The 20077-nt window shown below is 39.8% G+C and overlaps 1 protein-coding gene across 2 annotated transcripts in view; it reads left to right on the plus strand.

Annotated features, from left to right (window-relative positions):
• The window catches only part of DOP1A (DOP1 leucine zipper like protein A), a 176311-nt gene that overhangs the window by 105149 nt on the left and 51085 nt on the right, over positions 1 to 20077 (plus strand). For both annotated transcript variants that reach the window (XM_053710480.1, XM_053710479.1), the window contains 5 exons: positions 825 to 925; positions 5074 to 5330; positions 5939 to 7898; positions 8004 to 8115; positions 8560 to 8727. In XM_053710480.1, coding sequence (XP_053566455.1) covers positions 825 to 925; positions 5074 to 5330; positions 5939 to 7898; positions 8004 to 8115; positions 8560 to 8727 — 2598 coding nt within the window. The remainder of the gene's footprint in view (positions 1 to 824; positions 926 to 5073; positions 5331 to 5938; positions 7899 to 8003; positions 8116 to 8559; positions 8728 to 20077) is intronic.

Genomic DNA, 20077 nt, shown 5'->3' on the forward strand with positions numbered 1-20077 from the left:
AAGTCGTCATTTCAGTGTGTTTAACATATGTGTATGTAAATAGACTGTTTGGAAATTGCCATGAAATAGTGTTAGGGATGCAAAAAAAGCCCTTTTGAGGAGTTATTTAGTGCCTTGAAGTGCCAAATTTGATAAGCCAAAAATGGTCTCAAAAAGCTGTTAAAAAGTGACCCGAAAACTTTTCAGCTCCATAAGGAAAATAGGGCTTTAATCGAGGATCCAAAAAGGCCCCTAAAATGCAAGAATAAGAAATCACACCATTGTGATGTTGCCAAATCGAAAAGTAGCCTTTTCGGGCTGAAAAAGACCAGAAATGTTGATAGATTGTGATTTAATATATGATTGTCCAACTTTAGTACCGGAGTACCTCTCCTAGATCACTCTTTAAGGATGTTTTTATTTGAGGTAATCAAAGTGACCTTTGCTTGTTGAAAGAGAAATGAATAATAACTGGCCTCTAGCTATCTAGGATCTGAGTTCCAGGGGCAGAACTACCATTGGTGCAGCAGGTGCAGTTGCACCAGGGCCCAAGGTCTTTAGGGGGACCATAGCAGCCAGTCTACACATAATCATGTACAGAATGTGTACAATCCTAGTGCAGGGGAGCCTTTTATTAGTGCAGGTTGCAGATTCTATCTATCCTCAACATCATAATACAGAGCAAAATCTATGTTATTACTATTGGTTACTTTTGAGGGGCACAAAAACACTTTTGCACCAGGGCCCTCTGTTGAGTAGGTCCGCTACTGCTGAGTTTGACACCCTTACTTTCGAAAGCTGTACTACTTAGTCCCCAATATCAATATATTATTGTTTATCTACAGAAAATAAGGATGGAGGCTCATGGGAGATTTGCTGTACTTTGGCATTTGACCAGGGACCTTCATATTAATAAGTCTTCATCCTTTGGACGCACATTTGACAGGTATGTAGCACCATTAAAAACAACAGGCCTTTAAAAAAAATGAGTCATCTAATCTTACTTGCTTTAGTTACCTTAAAGGGACATGAAACACTTTGAGATGGTAATATAAAATAAATCGTATAGAAAAAAAAAAACTCTGCAATATACTTTCATTATTTATTTTGCCCCCTTTTCCTGTAATCCAAATCTTAAATTGGGAGCTTTTCAGTTGCTGTTAGAAATGGAAGTGCAGAACACTGTTATATTCCACACAGCCTTTGGCTGCACACTCTAGTGATCTATTTACAACTGTCCCTAATTGGCCACAGCAGAGAAAGTAACCTAAGTTACAACATGGCAGCCATTGTTTTATAGACACTAAAAGTTCACACTCATTTTGTCAATATTTAATCTAATGAAACTTTAAAAAATACATCTACACATTATTCTCAGTCTAATCTTTTCTTTGAATGCATCATTCTATCTAGCATTTATTTAGTGTTTAATGTCCCTTTAAATGAACAAAAAAAGACATATACTGTAGACATCTAATATCCAACTGAGTGACACTGAACAGTATCTTTGTGTACTAAAGTTATACTCTCTGAACATTAAATTTCACCTTAGATACTGCAATTTAAAATGCTTTGTGGACTGAACAGAATTAGAAGCAAGTTTTTAAAAAGAACATTTAAATACACTCGTACATTTAAAGAAGCATTGTAGCTTGTATGTGTGAATATTAAAATGCACAGTATAACTAAAATGTTTAGGGCTAGATTACGATTGGAGCGCTAAATATCGCTTGCGTGCAAGCAATATTAGCACTCCACTGAGTAATACCAGCGCACGCTAATGTGCGCTGGTATTAAGAGTAAAGCGTAGCTTATAAATATACAAATATATATTTATGTGTTACTATGTGTATATTACCCATATTAACACATAAAAAAAAAATATATATATATATAGTCATATAAAATATATATTTTCTGGAACCACACACGGTTCCCACAGACCGCAATGTAAAGGCACTTTTCAGTGCCGTTTTTTTTCTTCTAACACCCCACTCCCACCAACTTCAGACCCCAAAAACTGCCTAATAAAAATCTATAATGCAAATTTGCCCGTTTGTAGGCATGATATATTTTTAGCGCTCCACTTGTAATCTGGCCCTTAGTGTATTGTAATGATGATAATCTAGGTCATTCTTTTCAATGCACAGTTTAATGCAGTAGTTTTCAAAGTGTGAAGTAGGCCTCCCCAAGGGTTGCCAGAGCATATAAGGGGAGGCTCGGGAGCAGTGACAATTCACACTATCCTATGGAAACAACAAGCAGCAGCTGATTTTGGCAAAACATAGAACTTTTTTTTTTGTTTAAGAGCCAACAATGAAATCGCACAGAGACTGCTTTTTGTTTGTTGCCTTGATCATTAAAGGGACAGTCTAGTCACAATTAAACGTTCATGATTCAGATAGGGCATGTCATTTTAAACAACTTTCCATTTTACTTTTATCATTAAATTTACTTTTTTCTTTTGGTATTCTTAGTTGAAAGCTAAACCTAGGTATGCTAATATGCCAGCCCTTGAAGGCCACCTCTTATCTGAATGCATTTAACAGTTTTTCACAGCTAGAGGGCATTAGTTCATGTGTCCTTATAGATAACACTATGCTCACGTCCGTGAAGTTACTTATGAGAGGGCACTGATTGGTCAAAATGCATGTCTGTCAAAATAACTGAAATAAGGGGGCAGTCTGCAGGGGTTTAGATATAAGGTAATCACAGAGGTAAAATGTATATTAACCCTTTGAGTGCTAAGCACTTTCCCACCTGGGTGCTAACTGGTTTAATTTATTTTTTTTATTTTGTGAAAAAAAATGTTTTAACTTTTATTTTATTTATCTTGGGGGTCTGTAGCTGCTTAGATGCCGGAGATACAGGCTTCTAAGCAGCATGCCCCCTTTCCCTATACTTTGTATTGACAAATTGTTAATAAAGTTGTGCGTCATCACGTCATCCCGTCATCCCGTCATTGCGTGTGACGTCACCGCGCAAAACGCGATGCCTGTCACTCTACAGGCACGATCGCCGGGGTAGGAGCGGGTGGGAGCCCCCAGATCTCCCTCAAGGTGGGAGAGTGCTAGTGACAGCTCTGAGCCGTCATTAGCACCAGAGTGGGAAACTATGTGATGGCTCAGAGCCATCATTAGCACTCAAAGGGTTAATATAACCGTGTTGGTTATGCAAAACTGGGGAATGGGTAATAAAGGGATTATCTATCTTTTTAAAACATAAAAATTCTGGAGTAGACTGTCCCTATAACTTGCATTTAACACAGGAGTAACAAAGTGCAAATTTAAACACGAGTGAAGCACAATTTTAGTTGAGCAGAATTTGCTCTTGAGTTGTGTGTGAACCCAGGATCAGATGTAATTCCTTCTAATTAAAACTAAATATAAAAATTTAAATTTTCTTAAAAATAAAAAATAAAGTAACATCTATTATGGGAGTGGTGCTGTCTTGTAAGTTTCATCAGAGGGGAGGCCCAACCCCTTAGACTTTGAAAACGCCTGGTCTAATGTGAAAATAAAGTACTTGAAATTGTTACCGAATGTCATTTTTGCCTTTGTGTCCCTTTCTAACCATGTAGATAAGGCCCTGTTTGAAACCCACAACACACTGCAGCTTATGAGCAGGATGTGGCTGGCTACATGCATGTGCTTCCCTTAAAGGGACATTAAACACTTTGAGATGGTAATATAAAATGATAAATTGTATATATATAAAAAACTCTGCAATATACAGTACTTTCAATATTTATTTTGTCTCATATTCGTGTAATTCCATTTTGAAATTGTAAGCTTTTCAGATCCAGTTAGAAATAAAAGTGCAGAACACTGTTATATTCTACACAGCCATTGGCTGTACACTTTAGTGACCTATTTATAGCTGTTCCTTATTGGCCTCATCAGAGAAGGTAACCTAAGTTACAACATGGCAGCTCCCATACATTACACTTAATTTGTTACTATTTAAACAATTAATGAAACTTACATCTACATGTTATTCTCAGACTAATCTTTTCTTTGAATGCATCATTCTGTCTAGCATTTTTTTAGTGTTTAATGTCCCTTTAATTGTCCCCATCAGGAGTTGCGGTGTGTTGCAGACACCTAGCAGGAGTTTAGCTATGTGTTGAACTGCTTTGTGGCTATTAAAACACTTGTTGGCTGGCCCGTTAGAGGTCGGTAATGTAGTTACCCCACTTCTCTCTCCCTTAAGAAAAAAGAGGTTCCATTTAAATGTACTGCATCTCATCATTGACGCTTGATTGCATACGCTTGTATGTTGTATCTTAATGTGTATATATAATTTGCAAGCTATTCTCTGTACGCTATAACTGTTGAAATAAGGCTTCATTTTATTCTGATGATATTCTGTATACTTATACATTTGTTGGCATGCTGTGAAAACCTCAATAAAAAATGTTATTTAAAAAAAAAAAAAACACTTGTTGGACACTAATTAAAAAAAATACAACAAAAAAAACATGCTCTAACAAATTACATTAGTTGTTTTGTTTTTAAATCCCAAAAAAAGGGAATCCTGGTTTATAAGCATTAGCCATGCAAATATGCAAGAGGACAATATGCTTACTATTTTAAGGGGTTTTAAGAGTCTAAGAATAATGAAGTGAGTTCCATAGTGTAGGTACACTGTAAGGAAGGGATTATAGATGAGCATGGAAGGAGTTGATTTTTAAAGTGGTAAGATGAACACTGAGGAAGTGAGTGTTGAGAACAGAAATGTAAATAGTGTGAGTTGTCTGTAAGGGCTTTGTAGGTTATGGTCAAGATTTTGAAATATATTCTGATGGATATGGAGGAAGCCATTGAATAGAATAGGAGACTGGAGCAACTGGTAAAGGACAATGGTTCAGGTTGATAAGTCTGGTAAAGGAATATAAAAATGGATTGGATGGGGGGAGTAAGAAGCTAGTTAAGGGTTGTGGGTGATACATTTTGGATATGTTGCAGCAGCATTAAGCAAATACTTGATTAAGTGAAGTGAGTGTAGAATTAACTCTGACGGAGAACACTTGAGTAATTGTTTTGTATTTCTCAAACTAAGCTTTGATGCTTTGTTTTGGTTTTTTTCTTGCAGGTCATTGTTTATCATGTTAGACAGTCTTCACAGTTTGGATAGTTGTACTTCATCAGTGGGGCAGGCCTGGTTAAATCAAGTCCTCCAGAGACATGACATTGCAAGAGTTCTTGAGCCCCTTCTCCTGCTGCTTCTACATCCAAAAACCCAGCGGGTGTCTGTGCAGCGTGTACAAGCTGAGAGATATATGAATAAGTCCATCAGATACTTTGAAGATAACCGGAAGATGACTCCTCGGACATTTACTGGAAGAGATGGTATGACTTGTACTCACAGATGTACAATGTCTTTCAATGGGAGCTCACTGTTGTTGTTAAACATTTCACTGTAAAGCATTATTTTTTAATCTCATAATTAGATCACATAGTTTTTCATGCTAAAAACAGATACAATATTTTAAACTTTTAAATGAATAATACTGTTCTTTTAAATGCATGCTATAGCATTTAAAGTTTAAAGAGGACTAAAGTAAAAAATAAATGTTTCATATTTCTGATAAAGCATGCAATTTAAAAAAATATCTTGCCAATATACTTCCTTATTTAAAACATGCATGTTCTTTTTATAGTCACACTTTCTGTGGCTCCATCTCCTACTGAGCATTTTCAAAAGTGTGCTGTATATATGTACAGTATATGCATTTGTGATTGACTAATGGCTGTCACATGGGGAGGAGAAATTGGAATAACTTTAAAATTTGCCAAAACATAAACTGCTCATTTCAAATTCAAAGTAAGTGCTATTGTGTTGTCTTTTTATTATGTATTTATTTATTTATACTGTATCTAGTTGCCCTTTAAGTACTCTTTTAACTACAGATATAATATATACTGAAATTATGTTTGCTTTGTTTTTTATTGTGCAGCCTTTGCTAATCCAAGGATGAATAATGGTCAAACATTATCTAAACAAGGAGGTGAAGATGAGATGGAGAATTTTAGTCTTACCGTTAACCCACTAAGTGATAGAGTTTCTCTTCTGAGTACCAGCAGTGAAACTATTCCAATGGTGATAGCTGATTTTGATCTTCCGGATCAACAAATAGAAATTCTTCAAAGCACAGATTCCGGTGGTTCCCAGTCATCAACAGGAGACAGTTTAAACTATGAAGTAGATGCAGAGAGTTTAAATGCACAAGACAACTGTCAAAATCCAGGGGATGATACTCCTGGTGAGATTGTTCAGCAACTTCTTTCTGATTTGATCTCCAGGGTTGTTCAAGACCTTGATGAGGAGGAAGAATTGAAATGTGCCCACCAGGAAGATACAATGAACAAGTTAAATATGTTTGGTACCTTTGTAGATGTTGCAGATAATGAGAATGGAATTTATGAGGGAAATGAGAGTAGCCTTCCATCCAATGAGCCATCAAACTTTTTGTCTGCAGAAGATGGCATTGAAAGCCTAGCAGGTGTGATTTCCAGAAACCTTTCTTCTCCATCCATCATGAGCCAACAAAACTTCACAGATAACCTTAGTATAGCTGGAACACAGCAAAGGAAGAGAAGTCTTGGCAACATTCAATTTCATTTAAGGGGGAAAGTGACTGAAAAGGATGCAGCTACTAAAGAATTTCGAAAGCAACCAGGAGCAAAACCCAAAGTCAAAATTGTCAAAAGAAAAGAGGAAGAGAAGAAAAAAGCACAAACTGATAAAATAAAGCAGACCAATGTTTTCTTCAGTGAGGGGCTAGATTTAGAGAACTGGTACAGTTGTGGAGAAGGGGAAATATCAGAAATTGAAAGTGATGTGGGATCTCCTGGCGTACGTAAATCTCCACATTTTAACATTCATCCTCTGTATCAGCATGTGCTTTTGTACCTGCAGCTTTATGATTCTTCAAGGACATTGTATGCTCTTTCAGCCATTAAAGCTATATTAAAAACAAGTCCAAAAGTCTTTGTAAATGCCATCTCAACTACCAGTGTTAGTAATGCGTATACGCCTCAGCTATCTTTGCTTCAAAATCTACTGGCCAGGCATCGAATCTCAGTTATGGGAAAAGATTTTTATAGCAATATTCCACTGGATTCAAATCACAATTTTCGTAGCTCAATGTATATAGAAATTGTAATATCTTTATGTTTATATTTTATGAGGAGCCACTATCCTACTCACATTAAAGTGACTCAGCAAGACCTGATAGGTAATCGGAACATGCAAATGATGAGCATTGAAATTCTAACTCTGCTTTTCACCGAGCTTGCAAATGTTATAGAGAGTTCAGCAAAGGGCTTTGCTAGTTTTATATCTGATATGTTGTCAAAGTGCAAAGTTCAGAAGGTGATTTTGCACTGTCTTCTATCATCAATTTTCAGTGCACAAAAATGGCACAGTGAACGAATGGCTGAGAAGAACAATATGGCCATTGAAGAAGGTTTTTCGGAAGATAGCCTTATTAACTTTTCAGAGGATGAATTTGACAATGGCAGCACCTTGCAGTCTCAGCTCTTGAAAGTCCTTCAAAGTCTAATTGTACTGGAACATCATGTGTTGACTGTTCCAGAAGACAATGAAGCAGGATTTGATTTTGTTATAATGGATTTAGAACATATAAATCCTCAGCAGCCAATGACTTCACTCCAGTATTTGCATTCCCAGCCAATCACATGCCAAGGAATGTTCCTCTGTGCCGTTATCAGAGCATTGCACCAGCACTATACATGTAAAATGCACCCTCAATGGATTGCCCTTATTACAAACACATTACGTTATATGGGAAAAATCCTACAAAAAGTTGTTGTATCTGTGACTTTACAGCTTTGCAGAAATCTGGATAACTTAATTCACCAATACAAATATGAAACTGGATTATCAGCCAACAAGTATGTAATATTTATATATAGCTGTATCCCTTCTCTAAAGCTGGATTATTTTAATATATTATTTTTGTTGCTGGTCTTAGAATGTGTTTTTCTTTTGCATTTTAGGCCTCTTTGGATGGCGTCTTTTATTCCACCAGATATGATTTTAACTCTCTTAGAAGGTATTACATCTATAATTCACTACTGCCTACTTGATCCATCTGCACAGTACCATCAGGTAAAGCTTAAGTTAAATTATTTCCAACTTTAAACTGTTGCTTTTTTTCTGATGTGATTCTCAGAAATGTGTTGTTTATATTATTTTGTTATCCTGGTGCCATGTTTCTTCATCTACAGTCACTTATCTTCATTTTCAAACCAGCTATATTCTTAGTAGTTTTGAACAATCTTGTTGAACATACTCAAGAATATAAGAAACCAAAGATACTCTGAAAGGAGCACTGTTCCCAACTAGCTATGTAAGGGCAAAATACTTAAAGGGATATGAAACCCAGCATTTTTCTTTTATGATTTATATAGATCATACAATTTTAAGTTTACTTCTATTATCTAATTTGCTTTACACTCTTGACATCCTTTTGTTGAAGGAGCAGCAATGCACTACTACTACTATAGTTTGCTTTTTGTGTGGTTGAATTTGTTTATCTTCATATCTTGGCAGCTTATGGTGAATGTAGATCAGAAACATTTGCTGGAAGCTCGCAGTGGAATCCTGTCTATTCTTCATCTGATCATGTCTTCTGTTACCCTGCTGTGGAGCATCCTGCACCAAGATGATACTGAAAGTACTGCCGCCTCTGTCGCCACAATCAACCTTGGCTCAACAAAGGCAAGACAGGCTTGCATTAGACTTATCTGTAGCTTATCTTCTGGCTTTGCAGGCTGTTTAGTAATATGCAGACACAGATGCAAAAAGATTAGCTATTTCAAATCAGTGTATTCTACTTGACTAGTTGTTACTTATAACTGTTACATCTGGCTCAGTAACTCAAAGGCAGGGCCAGAGCTTTTTTATCAGGGTTTTAAAAGCTCTCGGAAAATAAAGCATTGCTGAATGTTTAATTCTGATATTAGTAGGCTTTTATTGTTGTCTGCAGTATGTTTAATTCTAGTAATTATTGCACAGTTTATGTTAAGTTTGAAAACATCAACATGTAGGTGGCATTTTATCTTAATTTGACCAATTAAAGGGACATTAAACACTAAATGCTAGATAGAATAAAGCATTCAAAGAAAAGATTAGTCTGATAATAATATGTAGATGGATTTTGTAAAGTTTAACTAGTTGTTTAAATATTGACATAATAAGTGTGAAGGTTTAGTGTCTAAAAAGAAATGGGTGCTGCCCTGTTGTAACTTCTCTGCTGAGTCCAATTAGAGACAGTTATAAAAAAGCCATAGAGTGTGCAGCCAATGGGGTCGATTCATGAAGCAGCGGATGCTGATTTCGACCCACTCCGCTTCAGGTCCGCCTGAAGCAGAAGTTAAGAAGCAGCTGCTCCTTAACTCGTCCGCTACCTCTGAGGCGGCGGACAGCAATCAGCTCGATCGGATATGATCGGGTTGATTGACACCACCTGCTAGCGGCCGCAAATCTGCAAGGGGCGGTATTGCACAAGCATTTCACGAGAAATACTTGTGCAATGATTAATGCTGACAGCGTATGCTGTAGGCATTTATCGATGTGCAGCGGACATGATCCGCTACTGCGGATCATGTCCGCTCGCACTTTGATAATTCGGGCCCAATGGCTGTGTGGAATATAACAGTGTTTGCACTTTAACTTTTTACAAACTGAAAAGCACAAGATTGTCAGAACAAAATTACATCAAAAGGGGATAAAATAAATAATGAAAGTATATTGCAAAGTTTTTTTTATAAATATAATTTCTTCTGTTATGTGTGATCAGTCCACGGGTCATCATTACTTCTGGGATATAACTCCTCCCCAACAGGAAATGCAAGAGGATTCACCCAGCAGAGCTGCATATAGCTCCTCCCCCCTACGTCAGTCCCAGTCATTCTCTTGCACCCAACGACTAGATAGGATGTGTGAGAGGACTATGGTGATTATACTTAGTTTTTATGACTTCAATCAAAAGTTTGTTATTTTACAATAGCACCGGAGCGTGTTATTACTTCTCTGGCAGAGTTTGAGGAAGAATCTGCCAGAGTTTTTTACTATGATTTTAACCGGAGTAGTTAAGATCATATTGCTGTTCTCGGCCATCTGAGGGAGGTAAAGGCTTCAGATCAGGGGACAGCGGGCAGATGAATCTGCATTGAGGTATGTAGCAGTTTTTATTTTCTGAATGGAATTGATGAGAAAATCCTGCCATACCGTTATAATGACATGTATGTATACACTTCAGTATTCTGGGGATGGTATTTCACCGGAACTACTCTGTTAAAGGTCACTAATTCTTTTAATAAGTATTTATCATGTTAAACGTTTTTGCTGGAATGTAGAATCGTTTACATTGCTGAGGTACTGTGTGAATAAATATTTGGGCATTATTTTCCACTTGGCAGTTGTTTGCTTTTAATTGTGACAGTTTCGTTTCTCTTCACTGCTGTGTGGGAGAGGGAGGGGCCGTTTTTGGCGCTCTTTGCTACGCATCAAAAAATTCCAGTCAGTTACTCTTATATTTCCTGCATGATCCGGTTCATCTCTGACAGATCTCAGGGGTCTTCAAACTTCTTTGGAGGGAGGTAGATTCTCTCAGCAGAGCTGTGAGAATTTTTATAGTGACTGTGAATAAAAACGTTGCTTTGTATTTTTTATGTCAAATTTAATTATTGTTATTTTACTAATGGGAACAAACCTTTGCTAAAAGTTGTGTTGTTTTAAAGTTTGATGCTATAACTTTTTTTTTTCAGTTAATTATTCAACTGTCATTTAATCGTTTAGTACCTCTTTGAGGCACAGTACGTTTTTGCTAAAAAAGATTATAACCAAGTTGTAAGTTTATTGCTAGTGTGTTAAACATGTCTGACTCAGAGGAAGATATCTGTGTCATTTGTTCCAATGCCAAGGTGGAGCCCAATAGAAATTTATGTACTAACTGTATTGATGCTACTTTAAATAAAAGTCAATATGTACAATGTGAACAAATTTCACCAAACAGCGAGGGGAGAGTTATGCCGACTAACTCGCCTCACGCGGCAGTACCTGCATCTCCCGCCCGGGAGGTGCGTGATATTATGGCGCCTAGTACATCTGGGCGGCCATTACAGATAACATTACAAGATATGGCTACTGTTATGACTGAAGTTTTGTCTAAATTACCAGAACTAAGAGGCAAGCGTGATCACTCTGGGGTGAGAACAGAGTGCGCTGACAATGCTAGGGCCATGTCTGATACTGCGTCACAGCTCGCAGAGCATGAGGACGGAGAGCTTCATTCTGTGGGTGACGGTTCTGATCCAAACAGATTGGATTCAGATATTTCAAATTTTAAATTTAAATTGGAGAACCTCCGTGTATTACTAGGGGAGGTCTTAGCAGCTCTCAACGATTGTAACACCGTTGCAATACCAGAGAAACTGTGTAGGTTGGATAAATACTTTGCGGTACCGGCGAGTACTGACGTTTTTCCTATACCTAAGAGACTAACTGAAATTGTTACTAAGGAGTGGGATAGACCCGGTGTGCCGTTCTCACCCCCTCCAATATTTAGAAAGATGTTTCCAATAGACGCCACCACTCGGGACTTATGGCAAACGGTCCCTAAGGTGGAGGGAGCAGTTTCTACTTTAGCTAAGCGTACCACTATCCCGGTGGAGGATAGCTGTGCTTTTTCAGATCCAATGGATAAAAAATTAGAGGGTTACCTTAAGAAAATGTTTGTTCAACAAGGTTTTATATTGCAACCCCTTGCATGTATCGCGCCGATTACGGCTGCGGCAGCATTTTGGATTGAGTCGCTGGAAGAGAACCTTAGTTCATCTACGCTAGACGACATTACGGACAGGCTTAGAGTCCTTAAACTAGCTAATTCTTTCATTTCGGAGGCCGTAGTACATTTAACCAAACTTACGGCTAAGAACTCAGGATTCGCCATACAGGCACGTAGGGCGCTGTGGCTAAAATCCTGGTCAGCTGATGTTACTTCTAAGTCCAAATTACTTAATATACCTTTCAAGGGGCAGTCTTTATTTGGGCCCGGTTTGAAAGAAATTATCGCTGACATTACAGGAGGTAAGGGCCACGCCCTACCTCAAGACAAAGCCAAAGCTAAGGCTAGACAGTCTAATTTTCGTCCCTTTCGGAATTTCAAAACAGGAGCAGCATCAACCTCCACTGCACCAAAACAGGAAGGAGCTGTTGCTCGTTACAGGCAAGGCTGGAAGCCTAACCAGTCCTGGAACAAGAGCAAGCAGGCCAGGAAACCTGCTGCTGCCCCAAAGACAGCATGAACCGAGAGCCCCCGATCCGGGACCGGATCTAGTGGGGGGCAGACTCTCTCTCTTCGCCCAGGCCTGGGCAAGAGATGTTCAGGATCCCTGGGCACTAGAGATCATATCTCAGGGATACCTTCTAGACTTCAAATTATCTCCCCCAAGAGGGAGATTTCATCTGTCAAGGTTGTCAACAAACCAGATAAAGAAAGAAGCGTTTCTACGCTGTGTACAAGATCTGTTATTAATGGGAGTGATCCATCCGGTTCCGCGGTCGGAACAAGGACAAGGGTTCTACTCAAACCTGTTTGTGGTTCCCAAAAAAGAGGGAACTTTCAGGCCAATCTTAGATTTAAAGATTCTAAACAAATTCCTAAGAGTTCCATCGTTCAAAATGGAAACTATTCGGACAATCTTACCCATGATCCAAAAGGGTCAGTACATGACCACAGTGGATTTAAAGGATGCTTACCTTCACATACCGATCCACAAAGATCATCACCGGTATCTAAGGTTTGCCTTCTTAGACAGGCACTACCAGTTTGTAGCTCTTCCATTCGGATTGGCTACGGCTCCAAGAATCTTCACAAAGGTTCTGGGTGCCCTTCTGGCGGTACTAAGACCGCGAGGGATTTCGGTAGCTCCGTACCTAGACGACATTCTAATACAAGCTTCAAGCTTTCAAACTGCCAAGTCTCATACAGAGTTAGTTCTGGCATTTCTAAGGTCGCATGGATGGAAAGTGAACGAAAAGAAGAGTTCTCTTTTTCCTCTCACAAGAGTTCCATTCTTGGGGACTCTTATAGATTCTGTAGAAATGAAGATTTACCTGACAGAAGACAGGTTAACAAAGCTTCAAAATGCATGCCGTGTCCTTCATTCCATTCAACACCCGTCAGTAGCTCAATGCATGGAGGTGATCGGCTTAATGGTAGCGGCAATGGACATAGTACCTTTTGCACGCCTACACCTCAGACCGCTGCAATTGTGCATGCTAAGTCAGTGGAATGGGGATTACTCAGATTTGTCCCCTACTCTGAATCTGAATCAAGAGACCAGAAAGTCTCTTCTATGGTGGCTTTATCGGCCACACCTGTCCAGGGGGATGCCATTCAGCAGGCCAGACTGGACAATTGTAACAACAGACGCCAGCCTACTAGGTTGGGGCGCTGTCTGGAATTCTCTGAAGGCTCAGGGACTATGGAATCAGGAGGAGAGTCTCCTTCCAATAAACATTCTGGAATTGAGAGCAGTTCTCAATGCCCTTCTGGCTTGGCCCCAGTTAACAACTCGGGGGTTCATCAGGTTTCAGTCGGACAACATCACGACTGTAGCTTACATCAACCATCAGGGAGGGACAAGAAGCTCCCTAGCAATGATGGAAGTATCAAAGATAATTCGCTGGGCAGAGTCTCACTCTTGCCACCTGTCAGCAATCCACATCCCGGGAGTGGAGAACTGGGAGGCGGATTTCTTGAGTCGCCAGACTTTTCATCCGGGGGAGTGGGAACTTCATCCGGAGGTCTTTGCCCAAATACTTCGACGTTGGGGCACACCAGAGATAGATCTCATGGCGTCTCGCCAGAACGCCAAACTTCCTCGCTACGGGTCCAGATCCAGGGATCCGGGAGCGGTTCTGATAGATGCTTTGACAGCACCTTGGAACTTCGGGATGGCTTATGTGTTTCCACCCTTCCCGCTGCTTCCTCGATTGATTGCCAAAATCAAACAGGAGAGAGCATCAGTAATTCTAATAGCGCCTGCATGGCCACGCAGGACTTGGTATGCAGATCTAGTGGACATGTCATCCTGTCCGCCTTGGTCTCTACCTCTAAGACAGGACCTTCTGATACAGGGTCCATTCAAACATCAAAATCTAACTTCTCTGAAGCTGACTGCTTGGAAATTGAACGCTTGATTTTATCAAAACGTGGTTTTTCTGAGTCGGTTATTGATACCCTGATACAGGCTAGGAAGCCTGTTACCAGAAGGATTTACCATAAAATATGGCGGAAATACCTATACTGGTGCGAATCCAAAGGTTACTCCTGGAGTAAGGTTAGGATCGCTAGGATATTGTCTTTTCTACAAGAAGGTTTAGAAAAGGGTTTATCAGCTAGTTCATTAAAGGGACAGATTTCAGCTCTGTCCATCTTGTTACACAGGCGTCTGTCAGAAAATCCAGACGTCCAGGCCTTTTGTCAGGCTTTAGCTAGGATCAAGCCTGTGTTTAAAGCTGTTGCTCCGCCATGGAGTTTAAACTTAGTTCTTAACGTTTTACAGGGTGTTCCGTTTGAACCCCTTCATTCCATTGATATAAAATTGTTATCTTGGAAAGTTCTGTTTTTAATGGCTATTTCCTCGGCTCGAAGAGTCTCTGAGTTATCAGCCTTACATTGTGATTCCCCTTATCTGATTTTTCACTCAGACAAGGTAGTTCTGCGTACTAAACCTGGGTTCTTACCTAAGGTAGTCACTAACAGGAACATCAATCAAGAGATTGTTGTTCCATCCTTGTGTCCAAATCCTTCTTCAAAGAAGGAACGTCTTCTACACAATCTGGATGTAGTTCGTGCCCTCAAGTTCTACTTGCAGGCAACTAAAGATTTTCGCCAAACTTCTTCCCTGTTTGTCGTTTATTCTGGACAGAGGAGAGGTCAAAAAGCTTCTGCTACCTCTCTCTCTTTTTGGCTCCGTAGCATAATACGTTTAGCCTATGAGACTGCTGGACAGCAGCCTCCTGAAAGAATTACAGCTCACTCCACTAGAGCTGTGGCTTCCACTTGGGCCTTTAAGAATGAGGCCTCTGTTGAACAGATTTGCAAGGCTGCAACTTGGTCTTCGCTTCATACTTTTTCCAAATTTTACAAATTTGACACTTTTGCTTCTTCGGAGGCTATTTTTGGGAGAAAGGTTCTTCAGGCAGTGGTTCCTTCTGTATAATGAGCCTGCCTATCCCTCCCGTCATCCGTGTACTTTTGCTTTGGTATTGGTATCCCAGAAGTAATGATGACCCGTGGACTGATCACACATAACAGAAGAAAACATAATTTATGCTTACCTGATAAATTCCTTTCTTCTGTTGTGTGATCAGTCCACGGCCCGCCCTGTTTTAAGGCAGGTAAATATTTTTTAAATTATACTCCAGTCACCACTTCACCCTTGGTTACTCCTTTCTCGTTGATTCTTGGTCGAATGACTGGGACTGACGTAGGGGGGAGGAGCTATATGCAGCTCTGCTGGGTGAATCCTCTTGCATTTCCTGTTGGGGAGGAGTTATATCCCAGAAGTAATGATGACCCGTGGACTGATCACACAACAGAAGAAAGGAATTTATCAGGTAAGCATAAATTATGTTTTATTATTTTATATTACAATCTCAAAGTGTTTAATGTCCCTTTAAGCTATATGGTAAATGGTTATTAATTTGGTCAAAACCTTGTATTTTACTAGGAATAATCAAAAACTAGAATTTCCAACATGGTCACAGTTTTTGTCCAGTAAGGTCTTCTGCGTGCAGACATTACAGCACCACCTATACTGGTGGTCTATGGAACCACAACAGTTTGCTTTACAGTAGCTGTCATGTGTCATTCTTGGGGGGGATAACAGTTGCTGAACAGTCACATAATAGGTTAATGTAGAGTTTTCATTTAATGCAGATATAGAAGAATCTTATTTCAAATAAACTAGCAAAATCCTAAAATGTCTGTCTTGGTTTTATGTACCTTCAATAAGATACGACGAGTCAACAGATTCATCCTTTACTTGTGGGATATTATCCTCCTGCTAACAGGAAGTGGCAAAGAGCACCACAGCAGAGCTGTCTATATAGCTCCTCCCTTGACTCCACCCCCCAGTCATTCTCTTTGCCTACTCTAAGTAATAGGATGGGTAAAGTGAAAGAGGTGATAAAATGTTAGTTTTTATTTTCTTCAAGCAAGACTTTTTATTTTAAATGGTACTGGTGAGTGCTATTTTCTCCCAGGCAGCAGATGGATGAAGACTTCTGCCTGGAGACTGATGATCTTAGCAGTTGTTACTGAGATCCAGTGTAGTTCCCACATAATGGCTGAGGAGTACTTAAGAAACCTCAGTGTGAGGAACGTTTTTCATGCTACAAGCATTGAGGTATGTTAAGTCATTTTTTTTCTGGAGAGACTGTGTTATTTCAGAATTGGCTGACAGTATCCCCATGAGGGAAAGGGTAAGCAGTAATTCTAATGTATAGAGAGGGGTATTACTGGACCTGTATATTGGGCTATATAAAAATGGTTGACACTGATGATATGATGTTTGTGGGCAAACGTTTCTATGTTGGGAGTTACAGTTAACGTTTTTGATGGCAAACGTTTTTACTTTATTTAAGAATGGAGGGTACACATGCTTCATTAATGGGTATATGAACCCACTTGGCTAGGTTTTACACCGCTCTGGTGCGGTTATTTTAGGCTGTGAGACATCTAGTGAGATGGGCGGGGCCTATTTTCGCGCCTCAGTTGCGCAGTTGTTTTTCCCAGACAAGCAGCAAGCTCCAACTCCGGTGGGCCTGTCAGAGACAGTTTGGGCCTAATCGAAGGGTTAATCCGATTTTACAGACCCCTGAGGACAGGTAGGAGCCACAGCAGGGCTGTGGCGAGGTGCAGGGGGTGTTTTTGTTTGAATTTAATGTTTTATAACACAACGTTTTTTTGGTAAGGGTTAAGAATTCCTTTCCTTGTGGGGCAAACTTAGCTGACAAGTTGGGATGCATTTATCATAAAATTGTGATAATTTTATCATTTTAAAGCAGTTTTGGAAAAATTGTATGCTTTTTTTCTCTTAAAGGCGCAGTACCGTTTTTTCAGATTGTTATTTTTTTCATAAAATAAAGTGTTTCAAGTCTGTTTGTGGTCATTACTAGCCTGTTTTAACATGTCTGACATTGAGGAAAGTCAATGTTCCATGTGTTTAGAAGCCATTGTGGAACCCCCACTTAAAATGTGTCCCTCATGTACCGAAAGGGCCTTACATTGCAAAGAACATATTTTAGCTGATAAAAGTATGTCTCAGGATAATTCTCAGTCAGAAGAGAATCAGGTTATGCCATCTCCTTCTCCCCAAGTGTCACAACCTTTAACGCCCGCTCAAGCGACGCCAAGTACTTCTAGTGCGTCTAATTCTTTCACCCTGCAAGATATGGCCGCAGTTATGTCTACTACCCTCACAGAGGTATTATCTAAACTGCCTGGTTTGCAGGGTTAGCGCAGTAGGTCCGGTATTAGAGTAAATGCTGAGCCCTCTGATGCTTTATTGGCCATCTCCGATGTACCCTCACAGTGTTCTGATTTGGGGGTGGGAGAATTGCTGTCTGAGGGAGAGCTTTCTGATTCAGGAAAGATGTTCCCTCTAACAGACTCAGATGTGACGGCCTTTAAGTTTAAGCTTGAACACCTCCGCTTGTTACTCAGGGAGGTTTTAGCGACTCTGGATGATTGTGACCCTATTGCCATCCCACCAGAGAAATTGTGTAAAAGGGATAAATACCTAGAGGTCCCTACTTACACTAATGTTTTTCCAGTCCCTAGAAGAATTTTGAACATTGTTACTAAGGAATGGGATAGACCAGGCATTCCGTTCTCTCCCCCTCCTACTTTTAAGAAAATGTTTCCTATATCTGACACCATTCGGGATTCGTGGCAGACGGTCCCTAAGGTGGAGGGAGCTATTTCTACCCTGTCTAAGCGTACAACTATTCCTATTGAAGACAGTTGTGCTTTCAAAGATCCTATGGATAAAAAATTAGAGGGTCTTCTAAAGAAATTGTTTATTCATGAGGGTTTTCTTCTACAACCTCTAGCGTGCATTGTTCCTGTAACTACTGCAGCAGCTTTTTAGTTTGAGGCTCTAGAGGAGTCTCTTAAGGTTGAGACCCCATTAGATGATATTTTGGATAGAATTAAGGCTCTCAAGCTAGCTAATTCTTTTATTACAGATGCCGCTTTTCAAATGGCTAAATTAGCGGCAAAGAATGCAGGCTTTGCCATTTTAGCGCGTAGAGCATTATGGCTTAAGTCCTGGTCTGCTGATGCGTCATCAAAATCTAAGCTGTTAGCTATTCCTTTCCAAGGTAAGACCCTATTCAGGCCTGAACTAAAGGAGATCATTTCCGACATTACTGGAGGTAAAGGCCATGCCCTTCCTCAGGACAAGACGATTAAAATGAGGGCCAAACAAAATAATTTTCATTCCTTTCGAAACTTTAAAGGTGGACCCTCTACTTCCTCCCCTGCCACAAAGCAGGAGGGAAATTTTGCTCAATCCAAGTCAGTCTGGAGACCTAACCAGACCTGGAATAAAGGTAAACAGGCCAAGAAGCCCGCTGCTGCTACCAAGACAGCATGAAGAGGCAGCCCCCGATCCGGGACCGGATCTAGTAGGGGGCAGACTTTCTCTCTTCGCTCAGGCTTGGGCAAGAGATGTTCAGGATTCCTGGGCATTAGAAATCGTGACCCAGGGGTATCGGCTAGAATTCAAAGATTCTCTCCCAAGGGGGAAATTTCATCTTTCACGTTTGTCTGTAAACCAGACAAAAAGAAAGGCGTTCTTACGCTGTGTAGACGACCTATATACCATGGGAGTAATCTGCCCAGTTCCAAAAGTAGAACAGGGGCACGGGTTTTACTCAAATCTGTTCGTGGTTCCCAAAAAAGAGGGAACTTTCAGACCGATTTTAGATCTCAAGATTCTAAACAAATTTCTCAGAGTCCCATCCTTCAAGATGGAGACCATTCGAACAATTTTACCAGTGATCCAGGACGGTCAATATATGTCCACCATGGATTTGAAGGATGCGTATCTTCACATTCCTATCCACAAAGATCATCACCAGTTCCTCAGGTTCGCCTTCCTGGACAAACATTACTAGTTTGTGGCCCTTCCTTTCATGTTGGCCAGAAGGGACCCTAGCAAAGGTGCTAGGGTCCCTTCTGGCGGTGCTAAGGCCGCGGGGCATAGCAGTGGCGCCCTATCAGGACGATATCTTGATTCAGGCGTCAACTTACCATTTAGCCGAATCTCACACGGACATTGTGTTGGCTTTTCTAAGATGTCACGGATGGAAGGTGAACATAAAAAAGAGTTCACTTGTTCCTCTAACAAGAGTTCCATTCCTAGGAACTCTGATAGACTCGGTAGACATGAAGATTTTTCTGACGGAGGTCAGAAAATCAAAAATCTTAACCACTTGCCGAGCACTTCATTCCATTCCTCGGCCTACAGTGGCGCAGTGTATGGAGGTAATTGGACTAATGGTAGCGGCAATGGACATAGTTCCGTTTGCTCGCTTACATCTCAGACCACTGCAACTGTGCATACTGTGATTATTTACGCCCACTTCATCACATCATCTTTTCAGGATTTTTTGGATATTCACAATAATTTTTTAAATTTGATTTGAAAACCACTACGTTTTTCTTTTTTACACACTTCATCATTTCACCATTTATCGAGGGATGTATAAGGATAATTGTTTTAAAATAGAATCTTCATATTGGACATTCACTCTCTGGAAAGAATTTAAAGTTTGGGACCTACATATTTATGGACACCTACTCAGTAAATTGATGTTTTTATATATATTTTTTATCCAACCATCAACCAGCTTATCAGTTAACAGCTGTTTTATTGTAATTTATTTTGTGATTAAGATTGTATTTTGTTGTGGTTTTTAACCACAATTGTATTGTTTTTTATATAGATATATGCATATTTTATTGTTAATTTTAAGTGGATCCACT

This window comes from Bombina bombina, chromosome 4 (assembly GCF_027579735.1).
Source record: "Bombina bombina isolate aBomBom1 chromosome 4, aBomBom1.pri, whole genome shotgun sequence".
Taxonomy (NCBI): Eukaryota; Metazoa; Chordata; class Amphibia; order Anura; family Bombinatoridae; genus Bombina; species Bombina bombina.